This window comes from Oryzias latipes, chromosome 10 (genome assembly GCF_002234675.1).
Source record: "Oryzias latipes chromosome 10, ASM223467v1".
Taxonomy (NCBI): domain Eukaryota; kingdom Metazoa; phylum Chordata; class Actinopteri; order Beloniformes; family Adrianichthyidae; genus Oryzias; species Oryzias latipes.
Genome location: NC_019868.2, coordinates 19447086 through 19466938, shown reverse-complemented (window position 1 = coordinate 19466938; position 19853 = coordinate 19447086). Strand labels below are relative to the sequence as shown.

General features: G+C 40.1%; 1 protein-coding gene across 4 annotated transcripts in view; it reads right to left on the bottom strand.

Annotated features, from left to right (window-relative positions):
- unc5a (unc-5 netrin receptor A) overlaps nucleotides 1-19853 on the bottom strand; it is a 155829-nt gene that overhangs the window by 45516 nt on the left and 90460 nt on the right. For all 4 annotated transcript variants that reach the window (XM_020706676.2, XM_004073514.4, XM_020706677.2 and 1 more), the window contains exons 3-4: nucleotides 3283-3426; nucleotides 885-988 (exon numbers count right to left, since the gene is read on the bottom strand). In XM_020706676.2, coding sequence (XP_020562335.1) covers nucleotides 885-988; nucleotides 3283-3426 — 248 coding nt within the window. The remainder of the gene's footprint in view (nucleotides 1-884; nucleotides 989-3282; nucleotides 3427-19853) is intronic.

Here is a 19853-nt window from a genome sequence, read left to right as displayed (position 1 = left end):
TGTGAATAGTTAGTCATGGTTCATGTAAGTTCTGCATTCTCTTCCACAAACCAAAAGGGACATTATTACTTTCTTGGTGTGTTCTCAGATTGGCTTGCGTGTTTCTTTATTTTTTTCCCCTGCTCTCACTTGACCTTGTTCCTCCTCAAGTGAAGCAACATTACAGCAGCATTGTTGCTGGTATTACTGCCGGTTGCGATACACCGTTTAATTGGGCTTTCTTCCACTTGTGCGCTCGCTGGGTTTTCTCCTGTGGCGACTTCTGCTCTGATGTTTGGGGGTTGAACCTTAGTTGGCACCTTCCTTCCCATTTCTCTGCAAAACTGTCTGCGCACTGTTATTCTGTGATTGGCTTGTCTTCCGCCTTTGGGTCTCGGGGCTGTCTGAGTGGCTGGCCTAAGCCCCTGTTGTGTTGTTATTAAAGCAGTTAGTGCCTATCTGGGACTGGGAGGATGCAGCACACCAGGTGAAACAGCTGGTACAACTCTGGCCCTCTAAACACAGACGAACGCCAGAGAGAAAGACGAGCCTGAGCAGAGCAGGTGAATGTGAGAGACTGAGCATGGAGCACAAAGAATGAGATAAGGACAGAGCGAGGCAAATAGACCCATTAATTATGGATGGCCCTTTAGAGATGCCAAACGGGGAGTGAATCCTCCTAGCTTATCCTGAGTGATATGACAAGAAGATGTGATATATGGCTTCTCAGAGATGTAAGAGAGATGGTAAATCAATGATGTGGAATAATTAAAGGTGTTAGTTTCCAAAAACCAGGTTGTCCTTTCATTGGTGGAATTGTATGGAGATAAGCCTTCCTACCATTGGTTCAGCTGGAGAAGATAGGCAAGTAAAGGTTTAAAAGATGTGCTGTTTCCATGTCTCACCTCGGCTGGTGGCACTCCCTCAGGTGGATGGCAGCGCAGTGACACCTCCTGGTCCAACGCAACCTCTTTACTTTGCGGCTCCTCCTCGAAGTTCTTCCTCAAATCTAGAAGAAATACATGCAGTGAAGAACAAACCTTTACTTGAGACTGTTTCGATTAAAAATGACACAAGACTTGGGTTGTGACGATTAATCAACCAAACCGATGAATCGATTTATGTTCCAACTATACAACCGAATCGGTCTGTTTGAATTGATCTATACCAATTTTAAAATTGTTTCATAATAAGATAAATTGATTAGAATGGATATTGGACAATATCAGGGACGGTAGGTTTACTTCACTATAACGACCAAGTGTCATCACAGTGGAGAACATGCATGTGATGTCAGCAAAAACCGATCAGTTCATCATTACAGTCATTCACCTGTACTGTCCAGTACCAGATATTTATCTCTGAGTCACACTGGTTAAAATGTTTGGCCAAAGGTGTCCTGGATCCATTTTAGGTCAGTGAATCGGATCGTTTAAAATGAACCAATGTTGACTATGAATCAAATCGGCAACCACAAATTATGATATAGATCAAACTATTGTTTAAGTGAATCAGTACACCCCTACACAAGACTTGGAGACGTTTCTAAAGCTCACTCCGGAAATATTCACCCATGGCCTCGCTGAGCATGCCGCACTCTAGTTGGCCCCTAAGCCACAGTGGGATCGGTGGCAGCAACCATGTTGCTTATTACAGGCTGGCTGGCTGGTTCAGAGATGTTTGTCTGCTGCCAGAGGGACCGGCATCAAGCAAAAGCAATTGCATTACCCCTCACTACCTCCCACTCTCCTCTCAGTGGCATCCGGCAGCCTCCAGCCTCCATCTGCATGACGGCTTGGAGCAGCCACACGAAAACAAAACCCTGAGGCGCCTGGACAAGATCTCCTGCAAGCCTGGCTGGCTGCATGGGGCTTCGCATTACTTTCATTGAGCCCTTTTCCTGCTGCACTGAGTCCCGCCGTGTATTTGTAAGCTCTGGCTGTGAATTATCCAGGTAAAAGTGGCTGTATTTGCTCAGCAGGAAAGATAAACGCACGTTTATTTGTACCAGATGAGCTATGCAGCCGACAGGTCGGTTTGACTCGAAGCAAAACAACCTTATTACGAGGGCGGCCTAAGGTTGAGTTATTTAGCCTGTCATTACCAATCACACTGTGAGAAATATTAAGAGAAACGGAGATTTCCTAACATTTAAACAACCTAAAGCAGATGCAATGGGACTGGATGACAGTGTAGGTCTAACAATCTTTTAAAAAAAGGCACTAAAGTTTAACAATATAAGGGGCTGAGTGCTGTATTAGTGTCAGGAACATCGGCTGATTCATCGTTATTCAAGCATGTGTCTGATTTTCATCCTGCGTCTCTCTGACTTTGTCAAACTCTCAAATCAGGACAGATAATGAATGGGTGTTTTCAAAACGGCTGGAGGTTTGGAGACTGTGCCGCATTCGGCTCCGTCTGAACTGTTCCATATTTATGTGGGAATTAATAGGCAGAATGCTTTAAAATGCTCAAATGTAAAATGGCTCCATCTAATAAAGGTTTTGAGGCAGCAGCGAGGGATGTTCCCGTGTTCCCCAGGCAGATTTATGATTGCTGCACAGCAATAAATTTCAAATCTGTTTTTATTCTTGTTACTTTCACAGGGATCATTGCTGATGTACTGTAGCTGGTAAAAAAATATGCTCATGAATACTGAAGTTTAGTGATTCTTCTTTTTCTCTCTTAGACTGCCTTCCCGAAGATTCATTAGTACCCAAACCTGCCACCTTTTCTATACACAATTTAAATCCCATTTAGATGAAATATAAAACTGTGGAGCAACACTGAGTCGCTCTTTAGGCTAATTGTTGAAGACCCACTCTGATGAAAAATCATCTCTTTGGTGTTTTAACTTGTTCTTGTGGCATTTTTTTGATAATGGAGGACATATATAAATAAATGTAGGCTCAAAATTGCATTTCCAGTTATTTCTTAACTCAAATCCTTAAGAAGCGGGAGCAAACAAAAAAATTAAATTTGAAAAAAACAAAACAGGTTTGTGATGTAGAAAATAAGCTAGGCGTGTCCCAAGCTCAATGCTCCGCTCTGCAAAAGAGAGGGGAAGGGGGGGCGGGATTGCTCTGCGCCAAAGATCCCGCCCACAACTGTGAGGCAAATTTCTAATGACCAACTGGGATTTTGCCTAAAAACAGCATAATCATAAACAACTACAGGAAATGCTTGTAAAACGGATCAAAAGATCATCAGAGTGGGTCTTTAAATCACTTATTAGAGTGTGCTCCCCCCACCCCCCCAAAAAAGGGGCTGGCACCCTCACAAATCAATTTAAAGTGCACTCACAAGCAATCCTGATGTACGCCTTCTGGCTCTTTTGGGTTCCGGTTGTGCTCCAGGCGACACACTGACACCAGTACTCATCCAGGCCGAAGATTTTCTCCACCTGCTGTCTGGTGATGTCAATCGTCACCCACATGACGGGCAGGCCTGCCAGGCAAGCAGCAGAAAAAACAAAACACGTGAACTCTGAATGACGTCCATCCCCAGCATGTTCGAAAGCTAAACGACAACGAGGCAAACAAATGGGGTACGTAATAATAACAAGGAAGGAAAAAAAAAAGACCTGGAAGAGAAAACAAGCAGACAGCCATAATCATATATAAACAGAGCAGAGCTTGTTTACTGAGGAAAATGAGACAAGAGTCTCACAGCTATCCGCGCTGTAATTTGCTGGGCGTAAAACAGCAACAGTTAGGAAGGAAAAACGAACAAACCAGACAAACGGTGCAAACACAAATGTTCAGCACTGCCAGCTTCTCTATTGTCAAATCCAGAAAAGGGTGAGCAGATCCCAATCTATCAAGTGTTTTCACAATGGTGCAGATATGAGATGCTGCTGCTACCACACAGTAGTAAAAATTGCTTTTTTTATTTTTAGAAGAAAGGGAGGAAAAGCCCTGGATAAACAAAGAAAAATTGGAAGCTAATCCACTCTACTGCACGGTCCAAGCAACACAGGGTTGTGCGGAATTTGTCTTTTTTTCTGAATGAGAAGTAACCCTTCGTTTTATAAGCTTTTGCCTATATGTTTGGGATTTGCTGTCATGATTATTTTTTATATTGAGCTTTAAACTTTCTCTCCCCATTGCGTGGATCCCTGCGCCTTCACTCTGATAAAGAGATTACCAGTTTGTTGGGATTCCAGTTTTCTCTCCATGTAATATTTTCTGTTTTAGAGATAGGCGTTCACACGGGAACAGAGGCTTTTTTAGTCACACGGGACGCATTATGGTTTGACGAAGCGTTTTCGGACAGAATTTTCCAAACCAAAGGGAGGTATTTTCTTGAACTTCTGCATGGAAGCACCGTGGTGCTCTCAGCAATCCGCTCCCACACTTGATTTGCCTTCAGATCATTTCCAGCCTCAGTCTGGAGCCCTTACGAAGCACCACTTGCCACAGCAGCAAACCTATACAGCAATTACATTTAGAAAAAAAAACAGTGGTTCACCTTTTGTTTGTTTTTTAATTGTATTTTGAAAATGTCATCAAATTACAACAATACAGTTCTCAAATTTGACAGACTGGAATGTTGCAGTTCCATTAGAAGGCCACTAGAGGCAGGTTACCGAAGGGAGGGATTTCCCAATGACTCCTGTGTTAAAGTCAGATTTGATAAAGATGTGGTTAAGGACTGCTACTTGAGCTAAAATCACAGAAAATGCGATTTCCCCGACAGCCGCGTCCAATTTCAATGTTAAGTCAATGTACAGACGCGTTCTGAGACATTCAGATATCTGAACTTAACGTTAACCCATTAGCGACTCAACTTTGGGCCGTGGGGTGTTGATGATGTGATCAGATGGGTGGAAGTTCCAAACCAACATGAAGGAGAATCCGATCATTTTCCTTCCGAACTTTAGGATATTTTTCTTATTTGCTTCGAGACAATAATAAAACATTCCTCTAATTTTATTCATACTTATACTTTTTTTGCCTCCATGGACTAATGTGGGACAGCAAGTCATCAAACTGGGTCACCGAGAGATGAAAGTACCACTGAAAGCCATAATTCAGACCCAGCTCCTGCAGTAGATGCTGAAGCTCACTGGGAGAGTCTCTGAATGATGTCATGAACCCAGACATGGAGATGTGCTTACTGACCACATTGTAGAGCTCTTTAAAATAAACCAGATCTCTTAACATCATGTCTTCCTGGCATTGCAAATAAGATATACAGTCAAGAATCGAGCAGCAAATTTGACACACGTCAAGAGAGAGGCAGCGGGCGCATATTTGATGCATAAATTGCATTCGGTGTGAACGTATAGCTTTATACATGAAGACTATGGAGTGATTGTGGGTATTTTAAATCTACTTCTTGGATTTTGTCTGAGCTGAATTGTGCATCCTTCCAGGGGCATTGTTTTGATCAGCATTTATGTCGATGCATGGGTGGACCCAACAGAGCTTTAAACTTCACTTTGTCTTGCCCCAAATGCCAATATTTGAATGTTACTGACTCAGGTGGAGGAAACTCGACCTACTTCAGTTTTCATTTTGGCTGTGCAGAATCCAACGGGTGACATCACGGATCGCCTTTAACCACACAGTCATAAGTACCAGTGAGGGCTACTGTCACACCAGCACATATTAGTGCTTAAGTGCAGCAGATTTTCCTATATATGAGCACGGTAAATGGAAGTACATCTGCTGTCAATCCTGGCCTGAAGCACCTCTCTGAGCATCAACATTCCCCCTTCCCTTGGTGCTGCGACAGTCAACAAGCATGCTCTCTAACCTGCTTCCACAACAGCTAATTAAAAAAGCCAAAACAAATATTTCTGTTTTATTACAATTTTCCTAAAACCATGGATTAATCTAAAAAAAACAAAACTCTTAAAAGTAATCCTGCTTTTTTATAGTCTTGCTGAATGAAGTAAAGCTCAGAGTGTTTTTTGGTTCAGGTTTGACGGCGTTTGGCACACTAAGAGAACACCTAAAAGCTGAAACACATGGCTAAAGTAAGAAAACGGGCACTGCAGAGAATGAACAAATGGAGCAAAAGAAATTCTTCTTTTTTTCCCCTCCAAATTAAAAGCATGGAGGCTTTCAGCTTTTCCCTTAAAACTTAAGAAAGAAAAAAAATACTATTGTTGGGGACAACAGGGAAAGAACTGAACTGTTACTTTTTATTCTTCAGAAATAAGCCTTAGGAGAAAATCTTTTTTGTCCTGGAGAATTCTACTGTAGAGATGTGTCAATCATGTCTTGCACAGGATGGAGGAATAGCTTTTTGTTTTAAAACCATGTGTGGCACTAAGTGTGAGTGTTGCAAATCCTGGAGAATCAATATGCAGCATGTTCTCAAACAGCAAACTTTATTTAAAAAAATAGATAACTTCTTCCAGCCCTAAATGTGAAGAACAAGAAATATCTGATGGCTCTGATTTATGCTAAGCACTTAGCGGTTTATATGCTCAAGAGGGGGGGAAAAGAAGGTAGGAATACATACATTTGTAATCTGGCAATCAGTGCAGATTTGCCGGTAATGCATTGTTACAGTAAAAATGCATGTGATTGAAATAAAACCATCTTCCTTTTTTAAAGTTGGAGGGTGAGTAAAGGTCCATATGGAGCTGCAAAGCATGAACAATGCAAACCTGAGGTAAGGAATCCTAAGAAGAACAATTTGAAGCTCTGCTTGCCAGGCTAATTGCATTCTGTTCCCTTATCTCTTCCTGTCTCCATAATTACCTGCTTTCTGTGTCTGACACCTTCCAGTAACACTCCTCTGAGTCTCTCTGTCCAATTTCACTCCAATTAATAAGTAGGACAAATAATCTCATCACTTGGTGAACAAAATACAATTTTTATGGCGGTTGATAATTATAGGCTTTGTTTATTTTATTTTATCTTCCAGTGTTTTCCTAATTTTCAAAAACTGCAGCAAACTCACATTTTGAGCACAAGATTCAATTTTAAGTTTCAATAACATTAACAAAGATATACCACAGATGTTTTTGAAGCAATACGTTTATGCCTTCCTTTCTAAACAGATACAAATGGAGCACCTAAGCCATCAAATAAATGATAATTAAAACATGAAATGGTTCTCTCAGCCTTGGGTTGGTCTGTGGTCCACTTCAATATGAGCTCATATCCCAAAACTCAGAGAGGTCAAGGTGGAAGATGTACATGTAATGGGTGATTGTGACTGACACAGTATGAATCCTAAAGCTTGCAGCTGGAACCCTGAAGGGTTTTTGGTAATGGAGTGCAGTGAAGCCCCCTTAGCAAACTGTACTAGACGCAAAATCTCCAGATCACTGCTCTGAATATATGCACTTCAAAAAACAAAGGGCAAAAAGCAATGCAAACATCTATTTTAGAATTTATCATCGTGAAATATACACGTTAAATATGTTTACTCCATATAAAACTAATCAGTAATCTGGTAAGAACCTACTATTCTCTTTGGCTTTGTCTGAATTCACTCACTACTCCCTACAAATTCACTATTCACTATATTGAGCGTTCACTGTGCCAGGGTGTCTGAACCTACAATTCCAAAATACAGTGCCCTGGAAGTTTCCCAGAAAGTCTCTGCCAAAAACCAGTGTGTGTTGTTGATCACTAAATTGGTGAATATAGACCACAATGCTTTGCGTTTAAACCATTTGTAATTAGAAAAGATAGAATTACATTCATTTATTTCAATCAGGTTTTCATCAGAAAAACAGTGGATTCATAAATAGTCTTTGGAAAAAATCTTCTTATCTTTAGTTTTAACTCAGCCAAATGTGTAACATCATCACTGGCATTTAAAAAAAATATAAAGTAGTGAGCATGTGTTTGAATTGCGTTAAAAACCAGGGCATCCACATAAATCATTAAAAACAGTTTGTTTCAAAATTCATTTGATTTATTTTTGAGGTGATCAATACATTGAAAAAAGATTACAACATTATCAGATGCTAGAACAATAAAATAATAAATCAAAATAGATATAAAGAAATACTGCAATACCTTTTAGATAAGATTCATTCAAAAATGAAAAAACATGAGGACAAAATGTAGACATTTTTTTGGAGTTATGCATGAGAGATGGGAAAGAAAAAACATATTTAAAGATTGTGTGTAATAAAATGATTTACTTCTCACTGGAGCTTCAAGAGTGCATTATGATGTTTTGCATGAAGCCTATTACCAGTAATTGGGTAAAGTTTCTGCTGTTGGATGCAAATAATCAGGGAAGAAAGTCCATTAAAGGAGTCCATAAAAATGAGAAGTCTCTTTTGCGTTTGAAGAATCGCTTCCATTACGTTAGTTGTAAGGAATAAACACGACTTTGAGGGGCTGTCAGAAGCTTTTGCTGCAAGAAAAGAAAACATCTGCATGAGATTTACAACGGGATAAATCTGGGTTACAGCCCCATCATAAACATCACGGTGATGTCTTTGGCACGGCGTGCGGATCATCCAGAAAAGCAGCGCTCTTTATAGCAACAAAACGCAGCAGGAGAGGGGAAAAAAGGCATCGAAGCCCTGAAAATCTTCACAGTCAAGTTTACTGACAACTACGAGCAAGAAACCACAATTTGAAAGCAGTTCAAGCAAAATGTGCTGTTGGCGTACTATAGTACAAGCAAGTAACATCAAACAGTAAACAGGAGTTGAAGTAAGTAGAAAAGGTTAAAAAAAATGGGACCAACCATCACTTTGGCAAAACTTGATTTTGGAATTGAAGCAACCAAGATGGAGAGCACTGAAGACATCCATCGCAACATTTTTACTTGCTGGTACCTGCACTGAGCTTGGAAAATTAAGTATTCAAAACTTGGCAAAGTAAGACCCAAAAGTTAAATAGAAGGACAAAAAAGTCCACAAGGATAATAGTAAATGCCTACAACTTCATGAATTGGAGCAAATCTCTAACTCGAATTCTTCAGTCAGTCTTAAAGACAATGCAGAATCTCACTGTGTCCCTGTGCCACATTTCATTAGAGCAAACAATTAAAGCAAAGCTCAGGACACATCATCAACTGGAAATGTTGCAGCTATGGATTTATGTCCCAGACGTTCAGCCTTCTACGTTTTCGGGGGAGACAAACAGTGAATTTAGTGGTAGCAATGCTCAAATAAAATGTTCCTAGCTTTATAATGTTTTCATTTGCTGCAATTTCCACCAATCTAAACAACCACTGTCTGCTACAAATCAGAGGTCACTTTCATTATAAATGCTTAATTGAACTGTTACCTCTAAATCAAACTGCATGTCTGAAAATAAAAACAACTAGAGGGACGTCTATCGTGATGGTTCATCAATCAGATGCAGCTATAAACTAGAAGTTTCATTTGCAAGAAATTTAGAAACTATTTAATCTAGTGGAAAATGGTTCAACTTGGTATAGTTTGAGAAGATTCTTTTCTCTTTAGTGGCCAGATTTAATACCTACAACCATCACAGGGGTTCATTTTTATATAACTGATTCAATGTTCCCTCGATTATCCATAGATAACGCGTGATAGGTGAAATTAAAATTAGACAGTAGAATTGCAGATGTTTAAGGCAGCACACTCCACACTTTCTCCACTTTTCTCAGACAGACATGAACATTTTCACACTGTTCTCTCTTTTTTAAACTCTCAAAGTTCAAACCTTCATAGAAAAAAAGTCTAGTTTTTTAGAATGAAAACAAAGATCTGATCGCACTCAAAGATTTCTGTAACTCCCGCAAACTGCACGCATTCTGCACAGAGGATACGGCAGGGAAGAGAGGGACTGATGAGGTCAACAGCCAATCAGGATGCAGAACACGCAGAACCAAAAAAAAAGCATGCAAAATTGGCACTAAAAAATCTGCAAAAAAAGGTGAACCGCGATATGACATTAGAACACTGTACTCTATTCAAATTTGACCTCAAGGGGACAAATTGCTTTCAAAGGTGGTCGTTGAATCTTCAGCTGAAAAAAAGAAAACTAATGACAAACCAAGTCCATTGAAACCTGTCATGTGACTTTTCTTTCTCAACTGTTGAACATTTATACCTAACAACCAATTTAACTAATAATGAATTTCTACTAAGTGAAACAAGTATGCGGGTACAAAAGCAATATTTCTTTAAAATGCAGATTTTGAAACAAAAATGAATAAACTGTGATTCTGTAAATTGATCCACCTAAACATGTAAAGCTGGTGTGTCGGTTCAGGTAATACAATGATTTTGTCTAAAAAGAATAATCTGTAAGGCGGTTTAGGCAGAGAAACACTGAGGCATTGTATTCTTCCCCCAAGATGTTCATAGTTTAAAAAATTGAAAGGAAAGAGGATGCAGAGTGGTTAGGTTCATGAACAACCTGACCTCACTTTATGTGCTGGAGCTTCTCGCCAAGTCTTCAGGCAAGTGAGCACAATTCAGGATCCATTTGCGCACAAACCAGCACAAAAGGACACAACAACACTTTGTGTTCAATGTGTGGCAAAGACAAGATTATTTACACATGTGTTCTATTGAAATGAGCAAGAAAAAGGAGCGTAATGGTTGACAAAAGAAAGGAGGTCACACTGTGAGAGCTCAGACATCTTTTTGCTGAGAGTGTGTGTAAATGTGTGTGGGTAAGATGAAGCTCCCTTGAGCCAACAGGGGCCCAACACACACAGGGTAAACATCACTGGACTCAATCCCGGGTGAGTCGATATTGGGCTTGTCTGAGTGCAGGACTTTATTTTTCTCCCCCTCACTCTTGTTTTTGCAGGTTCTGACCTCAATTCCATAGGGGTCATTTGCTTATCAAAGGCAAGGACTGGAACTTGCAGGTCCTGAGTGTGTTCATTGTGAGCAAGGAAATTCAATTAAGCGGCACCCCTACAGTGTGTGAGGCTTGGATTCATCAGAGGATATATGGGGATTAGGGTTGGCTGAGTCTACATCAGGGGACTGCGCCGTTTCAAAGCAGAGGGTTCACCGTGGCTGAGGGTGGAATCACAGATGAAAGCTTTTAAGAATGCACTGTCTGCAAATCCTGGAAATCTGTCAAAAGGGGAACTGTAAGTGTTCTATTTCCTCCCCTGGATCTTCTTTGTACCAGATGGCATCAGTGTCATCATCAACCCTGTGAGAGTCCAAAGCTTTTCTACTAGAAGGCAACAATGCACTTTACTGCACTCCAATTTACCTTTTCTGTATAAAAGAAAGCTCGATACTAGGCCAACGTGTCAAAAGCAACTTGGAATTGCATCAACTTGTCAAAATGACACTCTAGTCTATGCAGTATTGGCAGGCGTAAATATTAAAAAGTGAGCCTTGGGTCACTGATCCAAGGGCATAAGTGCCTTATCTTTAAGTCTTCAACCTGCATTACCATGTAAAGTGCTGCGGTGATGGGTGGCTCATGCTAGCTGATGCAGAAAGCTGAGCTTGGCTGCTGTCATAAGCGTCAATTTCCTAACAAGGATAATGTGGCCTTCTGAGTGAAGCATTGCTCTATTAAACAGGAGGAGACAGCAGCAGGAGGTGGTGGTGGGGCTGAATGTGCCAAAGAGTGCTAGGAATTCACCAGGACCTTCTGTGGAGGGTTGTTGCCGAGGCTACATCTCAAGTCAGTGGGACAGTGTTTTAGGTCAAGGCTCTGCCTCCGGTTACGACCAGCTTTTCAAGAGCTTCTTTTGATTGAGCTGTCCATTTTCCACAATGGATGCACACGGCAAGGCCCCCGCTGATGCACCCAATGTCGTTACAGATTATTCATGGCTGACAAACAGGCAAGCAGGTAGAGCGCCAATCAATCGGGCCGGGTTCAGTCCAATGCCACGGCAAGGAGACCAAGGAGTTTTAACTGCAGGAGATTATTATGGAAAAAAGGATGTCGTAGACCAAAACATCTGCTTTTTTTTATGTCTCTTTGGGGGGAATTTCATAATGAACATACATAATATTTTAAAGTCCCACTCCCATCATCTTTTGAGCTATTTTAAAATTGCTCTTATTATGATGATGTCGTTTTAGCCAAAAAGTTGTTTTCTAGGAGATGGTTTCTGCAGAGCGACAGTAGTTTTTCAGAAATTTGCCTTTGAACTGTTGGTGCAGAGAAACCCCACCCCTACTTCCTGTCACTCATCTGCTTACTCAATCTCCAGCTAGTTTACAGCCCCACACAACCGCAATCTAAGATTACCGGTGCAACAAAAATGGGGAGCAATATTGAAAATCCAGCTGTACAGTTTTGAGGCAGCTCAGATGAGGAAAATGAAAACGTTCATGGATCTAATCGTCTACAAATGGATGCATCAGAGCAGTTTAAAACATTTTTTGTCTACCCCTTATTAAAAATGATTTGAATTCATAAAATACTCAGAAATGCAATATTTACCTTTTTTTTTTTAAATATGTCCTCTATCATGAGAAAAATGCCACAAGAACATGTTAGAAACACATTTTTTTCTTGTGAATCTATAATAATACAGTATAAAGAAAAACGTATCCCCTGCACATCATCATTGCTTGCATTAAGACACCAAATGCAATTCAAACATCCATTTATTTAATTGAAATTGTCTCTAAAATAGAAAACAGGAGCCAGCTTGGGTTTGGACACAACCACCATAACTCTATTTTCTGCTTGAAAGCAGAAAAACGTTTAGTTCAGTAAATGTGTTGCTGCACAACAGTAGCACAAAAAATATATCCTCTGTGCAAAAGATTTTTCCTTTGAATAGCACACTTCCAAAGCAAAGACTCTATGATACCTGTAAGGGGAAAATGAGCTGTGGAGGCAGAACAGACAGGATGTTCAGGACAACAAACTTAATCTAACACTTCAAACAGCTTCACCCTGCTGAGTACGCCCAGTTTGAGGAGGAGAATAAAGGCTAAGAAGCCAAAATCAAAGCTAGCAGAGCACACAGTCAGCAGCCTCTGCTATCTTTCACCGGTACCAGAGATGGAGAAAGAAGAGCTAGAAGGAGAATCATGAAGTTTCTGGGGCTAATGAAAAATGAAGGCTAAAAAGATGTGATAAGCTACCTAATCCACAACACTAACATATTTCTCGATTGTTGTCATGAAACAAAAAAAAAGTTTAATCTTGTTTTATAGCACACAGCCGGTTGAAAGTCAGCCCCATTTCTGCAATCAGCTTTACACAAAAGGAACCCATTTTTGTTGAACTTGTTTGTTTGAAGATGTACAAATATGAGAAAAAAACATTCTGTTCTCAAATGCATTTTAGGTTCTGAGTTGAGTGAGGTTGAGAGACTGGTGACAAACTTTTCTTTGAGCTTCAATATGACCAGAAACGCATAAGTCTCTTCACTTCTTTTGCGTCGTATTTTTCACACCATAAGGCAAAAATACCAACAAACACAGATTGAAGAGACTATTTTCATACAATAGGGCACACCAGATCATAAGGCACATCAAGTGAACACAAAAAATTCATATGAAGTATTACCCAGAATGGCTTGAGGGACCGAGAGGCAGCAGTGAGTTGGTCAGAGGGGTCAATGGGAAGTTCTGTTTATTCTCTAGCAGACTTTGTTGTTATTCATATTTGCCTCTTTTGTCTGCACTAACCAGCCATTCATGGTAGAGTGCAACATGACGGAGAAGTCAAACTTGTTTTATCTCATTCACAATACCTCTCCACATTGATTAGTTGTAACACAATAAATACAAAAAACCTCATCCTAATATTTTGTTGAAGCACAGACAGATAACACTGCCAGGCTCCTGACAACAGTAGGTGTAATGCTCTGACAATTCATTAAGCGGTGCAGCTCTGTGGTTTTCCAGTTATAGTAAAAACATTTTGACAGACTTTTGAGCTCCGTGAACCACAGAAACTCTAGGAGTTCAATAAGCACAACCAAAACGCGTATGTAAGCTGCACTGGATTATGGGGCATTCAGTCAATTTTTGCGAAAATATAAAAAAAAGCCCACTGATGAAAATTGTTTGTGGTGTTTTCAACATGTTGTTGTTGCATTTTTCTAAATAATGGAGGACAAAAAACTAAGCTCAAATTATGCTGAGGATGTCTTTATTCAAATTGTAGTGAATTAGGAGCAGACAAAAAAAAATTCAGTTATAAAAAATAGCTTATTTGTGACGTCGAAAATATGCTGGGGAGGCCTCCCTGCTCTGACGAGAAGGGGGCGGGACTATTCTGTGCCACCGGTCCCGCCCAACCAAAACTCAAAGGCAAATTTCTTATCTACTTCCACTGTTCTGCAGAAACTATATCCTAGAAAACCATACAGCTTTTTGGCCAAAACCGGAATAATCCTGATTAAGAGACCACTGGGAATGCTTCTAAAATGGAACAAAAGATGATCGGAGTGGGACTTTAAAGGACTTTTAGTGCACCTTATGGTCATAAAATTGGAACTTTCGAGAACAAAGATCAATAAAAATAACTTTAAATTTGAATTTAAATGATTTAATGTATGGAAACTCTTTAACCCTTGACCACTGGAGCTTCAAAATGGTTGATGGTGCGACCTCCAGGCCAAAGACAAGAGGCCCATCCATCTTCTTATCAGCCAACAGTACAAAAGGCAGCACCTGTGATGGCGTAAGGGTGCATTACCACACAAGGTCCAAGTACCCCTCAGATCTGTGAAGGCAACATTAGTCTTCAATGATGTTGATAGTATGGGAGAAACGTATGGTTCCACCAAGATACAGCCTTTATCTCTGAAGGTCTACTTGCTTATTTCAGCAAGATTGCACACAAAAAAATCTGCAAGTCCTACAGGCTGAGTGCTGAAAGGATTCAAGTGCACACACACAACAAAAGGATGTGGTGCTTTTATGCAACTACAAAAACAACAAAGAAAGCTCTGAACTGTAGCCGCCTAAATCAAATACCAAAAAAGATGAAAAAACATTCCTCTTCTGGACACATCTCTTCTAGTAAATAAATATTTGCTGAGCAAACATGGCCTAGCTATATTCATATTTATAGAATGTACCACTGACATCTAATTAATACAAAACAAACATAGTATTTAAAAAACACGTGTTTCAGACCTTAAATATTTAACATGTTCCATCAATTTGAATTTTAGACAAGCTCAATGCTTTTACATGGAAAACATGCCGTTTAAACTCAATTTCTATCAGTTTAGCAATCTTTAAGCTTCTTATAAATCACATTTGTTGCCAATACCCTATTATTTTAAAACCCAGGAGTTCACATTAGGAGAGGAAAATCATTCTTTATGGCGTATTTTTCCTTTACGAAAAACGGAGCTCAGTTTATTTAGCATTTAAAGTAATTGGCCACAGTTATTTAAAAAAAAAAAAAAAAACTTCAAGTAAATTTAAGAAAAACTTGAATTTAAATAGCTGCTTGATAAACAAAAACTGTTGGGATAACAAAAGCACGAGGGTCAAAAATACAGAGGTTTAGTAGCTTTTAAAATCATATAAGCTTTTATTGTGAAAGGATTTCCAGCAGCTGACGTAAACAGTGTAAATACTTTGACAGCCTCCGGTGAATCAGATCCTCACTTTGTGAGAATTTTCACTCGCAGTCATTTGTCGGTGACACAACATGCTAAGCGCAGAAAGTCTCACCTAAAACTAAGTTAAAAAAAAGGGAGAGCTCTTTTTACCTGAGCAGGTGTTCACACGTCTGAAATGTGCTAATGACTTGACTTAAAAACATTTGAATAGATTTTCCTCAGACACAGGGTAAACTTTAAACAGCATTGCATTAGTGTATTTTATATTTATGCCTGGTTGCAACACAAAAGACACAGCTGATGGCATCAAATGGACATTAATTCAAAGCATAGATTTTCTATTTACACTGTCCCTCCATAATTAGTTTGCCTAACCTTTTCTTAATGGTGCGCACAAACACACGCGCACAGGCAGAGCTGTGATTTACCACAGCACCCCAACAAAGTGCCCTTGGTGTAATTACTCTCCATCCAATATCCTGACCCTGGTGACTGGCAAGAGCAGAATGTTCTAGATGCCACAGTCTTCAGGCTGGGGGCGACTGGGACCGGCTCCTTTATCTCGCACACACACCTTGTCCTGCTGAGGATGTGAACACAGCGGAGGTGAAGGCCTTCAGAGCACTCTGCTTCTGCTCCCATTACACTTTACACAGGAGGAGGATCTGATAGAGCCTCACCCACATGAAAGCTGTGGTAATTTGCTCAGGCTAACGCGCCCCCCCCATACACACACACCTTCTTTGACATGGCCTTGGGTGTTGAGGTAAATAAGGAGCACCAGGTAACGTAAGCCAATCTGGCCGCCGTCAGGTTGCAGAGTCTACTCGCCAAACAAATTGCATTAGGGGTTTTCCTCTCCCTCCTCTAATGACGCGGCGATCCCTCCTGGGCCTTCGGCCGGCCGAGTTGGAATTGGACAGCCGACGTTTTCGGTAATTAAATGAAATTGTTAAGGTGAATGTAAATATTGAGCACGATAGCAGTCAGTAAAGTGGCTGGGAGTAAACAAAAACTCTGAAAGTCTGTCTGCTAAACTCTTTTTTTTCTTCTTCTTCTTTTTTTTCTCTTTTGTTTGCTACACTCTGTTTCATCTGTTCACATTCATAACCTTTAAAAATTGTTTTTAGCATCTTCTTATAGCATTTTGCTGATGATTAAGAACATTTATCTTAAAATTGCATTTTTTGAGTATTTCTTTATTCAATTCCTTGTGAATCAGTAGCAGACAGAAAAATGCAGTTGGAAAAAACGTGGTTCAAGCCCTTCCATCACTGCTACAATCAGCAGGCCACAAGCTCAAGCTCCCTGCTCTGCTCCATTCCGATCCATCCACTTGCAGACAAATAGATCCATGTACGTCTTTGTTTCTCTCGTATTAGCTGACATCTGGCTCAAAACTGCACGACTGGATAGCTCCAATATTGCTCACCGTTTTTGCTGTAGTGCTAATGTGAGGTTGGGGGTGTGAGGGGGCTATGGGGAAAGTATTTTAAAGAATGGGTAATGGGAAAAGGGGGTGGGCTTTCTCCGCAGGTTTTTTTTGGTTTGGGTTAAAAAACGCATCACCATGATCAAAAGCCCACCGGGAATGCTTTTAAAATAGATCAAAAGACGACCATAATCAAACATACAAGCTTAAAATGCTTAGATGACAGGAAAATAGCTGAGCTTTAAAAGTTGCGGTCACAACAAAACTTTCAGTCATGGCACAGAGAACAAAGACCGTTTGGCCCAAATATGGCTCCATCTGTGCTTTTCTCTATTGCCCTTGACCAAGTGTGAGTGTGGCTGCCTAAACTCTGCCACTTATTCATCAGTCATGCTCCAAACCAGGCCGTGTATTGCTCACACAACACTTGCTATAGCCTATATCAAAATATGAAAGCCAGCTTGTTCCATTTGGGCCACATCAAGCCCATACGCCACATGCAATAACCCACAACTGAGCTGTTCCTGAGAACAGAGACACCCATGAGGCCAGAAATGTGTCTGCAGGGTCAATCCACACTTCAAGATGCTGTTATGCTAATTATGTAAAGATGCCATAATCTGTCAGAACTGGGAATAGTTTCTACATAACCTGGGAGAATTATAGGGGAAAAAACCAATGGAATGGCGCAGTATTCCAATAAAAACAAAATGATTTGAAAAAGTGATAGTAATGTAATTATACTACAGTTTAAGAAGAATATCCACACTCTCGTAAAATAAAACTGGTGTAAAATAAAAGCTCCCAAAACTCCAAGCCTCAGCGTGTAATCTGTTAAATCCCCACCTACAGCTGCAGTCACATGCTTCAGAGTTTACAGGGCTATTATTTGAGAACAGAACATGTTGACTTGGGCTTCAAATTTAATGTAAAAGATGAAAGTGCTGCAGATTGAGCAGAGATTGAAGCCTTTAAATATTAATTCCTTTGTTCAAATGTGACATTATTAATTATTAACGCTGTAGATGCAAGACAGACATATTGTGGACTTTATAAATAACTTGCTGAAAATTGAGGATCTAAAAAAAAGGAGGGGAGAAAGGAAAGTACAGAGTGCACTCTGAAGCCTGTTCTAATATCTGAAGCAGCAGATGTTGGGATTTGGTGTTGGATTATATTGCAAATACAAAACATATATTGGGGAATAATGCTGCGCTGGTGCAGAAAAAACTGACAAAGGAAGGATTTCAAAATAGGAAAATTTATTGTTCTGTGATTCATCAGGGAAAGAAGAGAAACGGTTTAGTAAAAAACATTTTCATCATTTTTTTATATCTCAAAACTGCAAAATATTGATACCATTTATATTTACAATTGCTCCACTTATGCTTCGATTTGATGTATTAAGCATTCTGTAAAGCTATATTTTCATAAACATATTAAGAAACTGAACAAAAAGAGGGTGAGAAACCTTGAAAAAAGGATCAAACTCAGCAAATTTCTGTTTATTTTCTGCAGTGGTTTGCAGTCAGCAGATTAGGAAAAGCAAATGTTAACTGAAACATGCAGAGGAATTATTTTATTTTGACAGGCACCATCTTAGAATCGGAAGTCAGGTTTAATCTGACGGTCAGTCTCATTTCACTTTTGCTTAAAGTTACAGACCGTGCATATGGTGCACATTCAAGAATGCTCATTTAGCCCCCTAGTGTTAAAACTGGACAAGCAGGGAGGGAATTCTTCTTTCTTCTATTTCTACTGTTTACATGCTGGACGAAGCTTTGTGCGAAATGTCTTCACGGTGCAAATCTCGCAAATCTTGCTTCAGGTTTTTGCTTTTACAGCTCTGTTCCGACAAATGAAAAACGTAGTCAAATAATTTAAGCTGGGCACACACCGCAAATTATTATGACCAATTTTCAAAAGGTTGGCACTTCTGTGTATTAAGAGACCCCATCTATACGTCACTACCAAATCCAAGTCCCTGATTGGTCAAAGTTCGACCGGGTTAACATGCTTTCTATGGCTGCACATGTTGTACTTAGAGCCTGACAACGGTCTCAAAAATGTACAGAAATGGTGAGGGAATGGGAGAGCTTTGCGAAAATGCGCATTTAGGGGATGTTTACAGAGATTTCATTGTAAGTGGTCGCTTTTTGCAGAGGGCAGTGTGCAGTTTCAAAGTAAAAATACAGTTGCCTGAATCTGTAAAAAATATCATATGTACTGTGTGTATGGATGGATGGATATAAATGTTTTTTTGGTCAAATATAAGAAGGAAAAAATAGTTGCATTTCCGATTTGACTCTGTTCTTCATGAGACGGTTGCAGTGCCAATGAAATATTGTGTTCACTGCAGCATCACCAGCCTGCAACAAGGACAAACTGTAGTTCTTAGTTGAAAATGAAAGCGAACAGCGAGCGGATGTTGTTTGAGGAGGGTGTAAAATCCCCATACAGAGAGTCTCCTTGGGGCCAAACACACAAAGCATTAACTGACAGCCACCAAGCTCCTCTGCCTATCAAAAAAAAAATCTCCAAGGACTACTTAGCTGTCATCCACCTATCCACACCCTCCAGCCCCACTATTTTTAAACGAATCTGAGCGGAGCAGGTGTTGATTGACACCGCAAACTCTCAGTTTGCCTCCCTCTGTCAGCATAAACACTCGTGCCTTTCATTTCCGAGGGAAGGGGAGGTAAGTTGAAAGATAACATTACATTACAGTAAAAGCGGAAAATAGACTGAGGGAAAACTTCAAAGTTCACTGCTCGTGATCAAAATAGAAGAGCGAGGAGGAAGTTGAGCTGCTCCTTTCAGCTCTGCTGTGAATCCCTCAACTTTTTTTAAATGGTGCATTTTCAAGTGAATTGATGAATCCCAGCAACTCTGGCCTCTATTTACTCAGCAGAAGAGAAGCAAGAATTGGTCTTGGTAATGTTTGTGCTGTGGCATACAGACCGGGTTTTATCGAGGGGGTCTTAGTTAAAGCACAGGGGGGATCAAAGTTGTT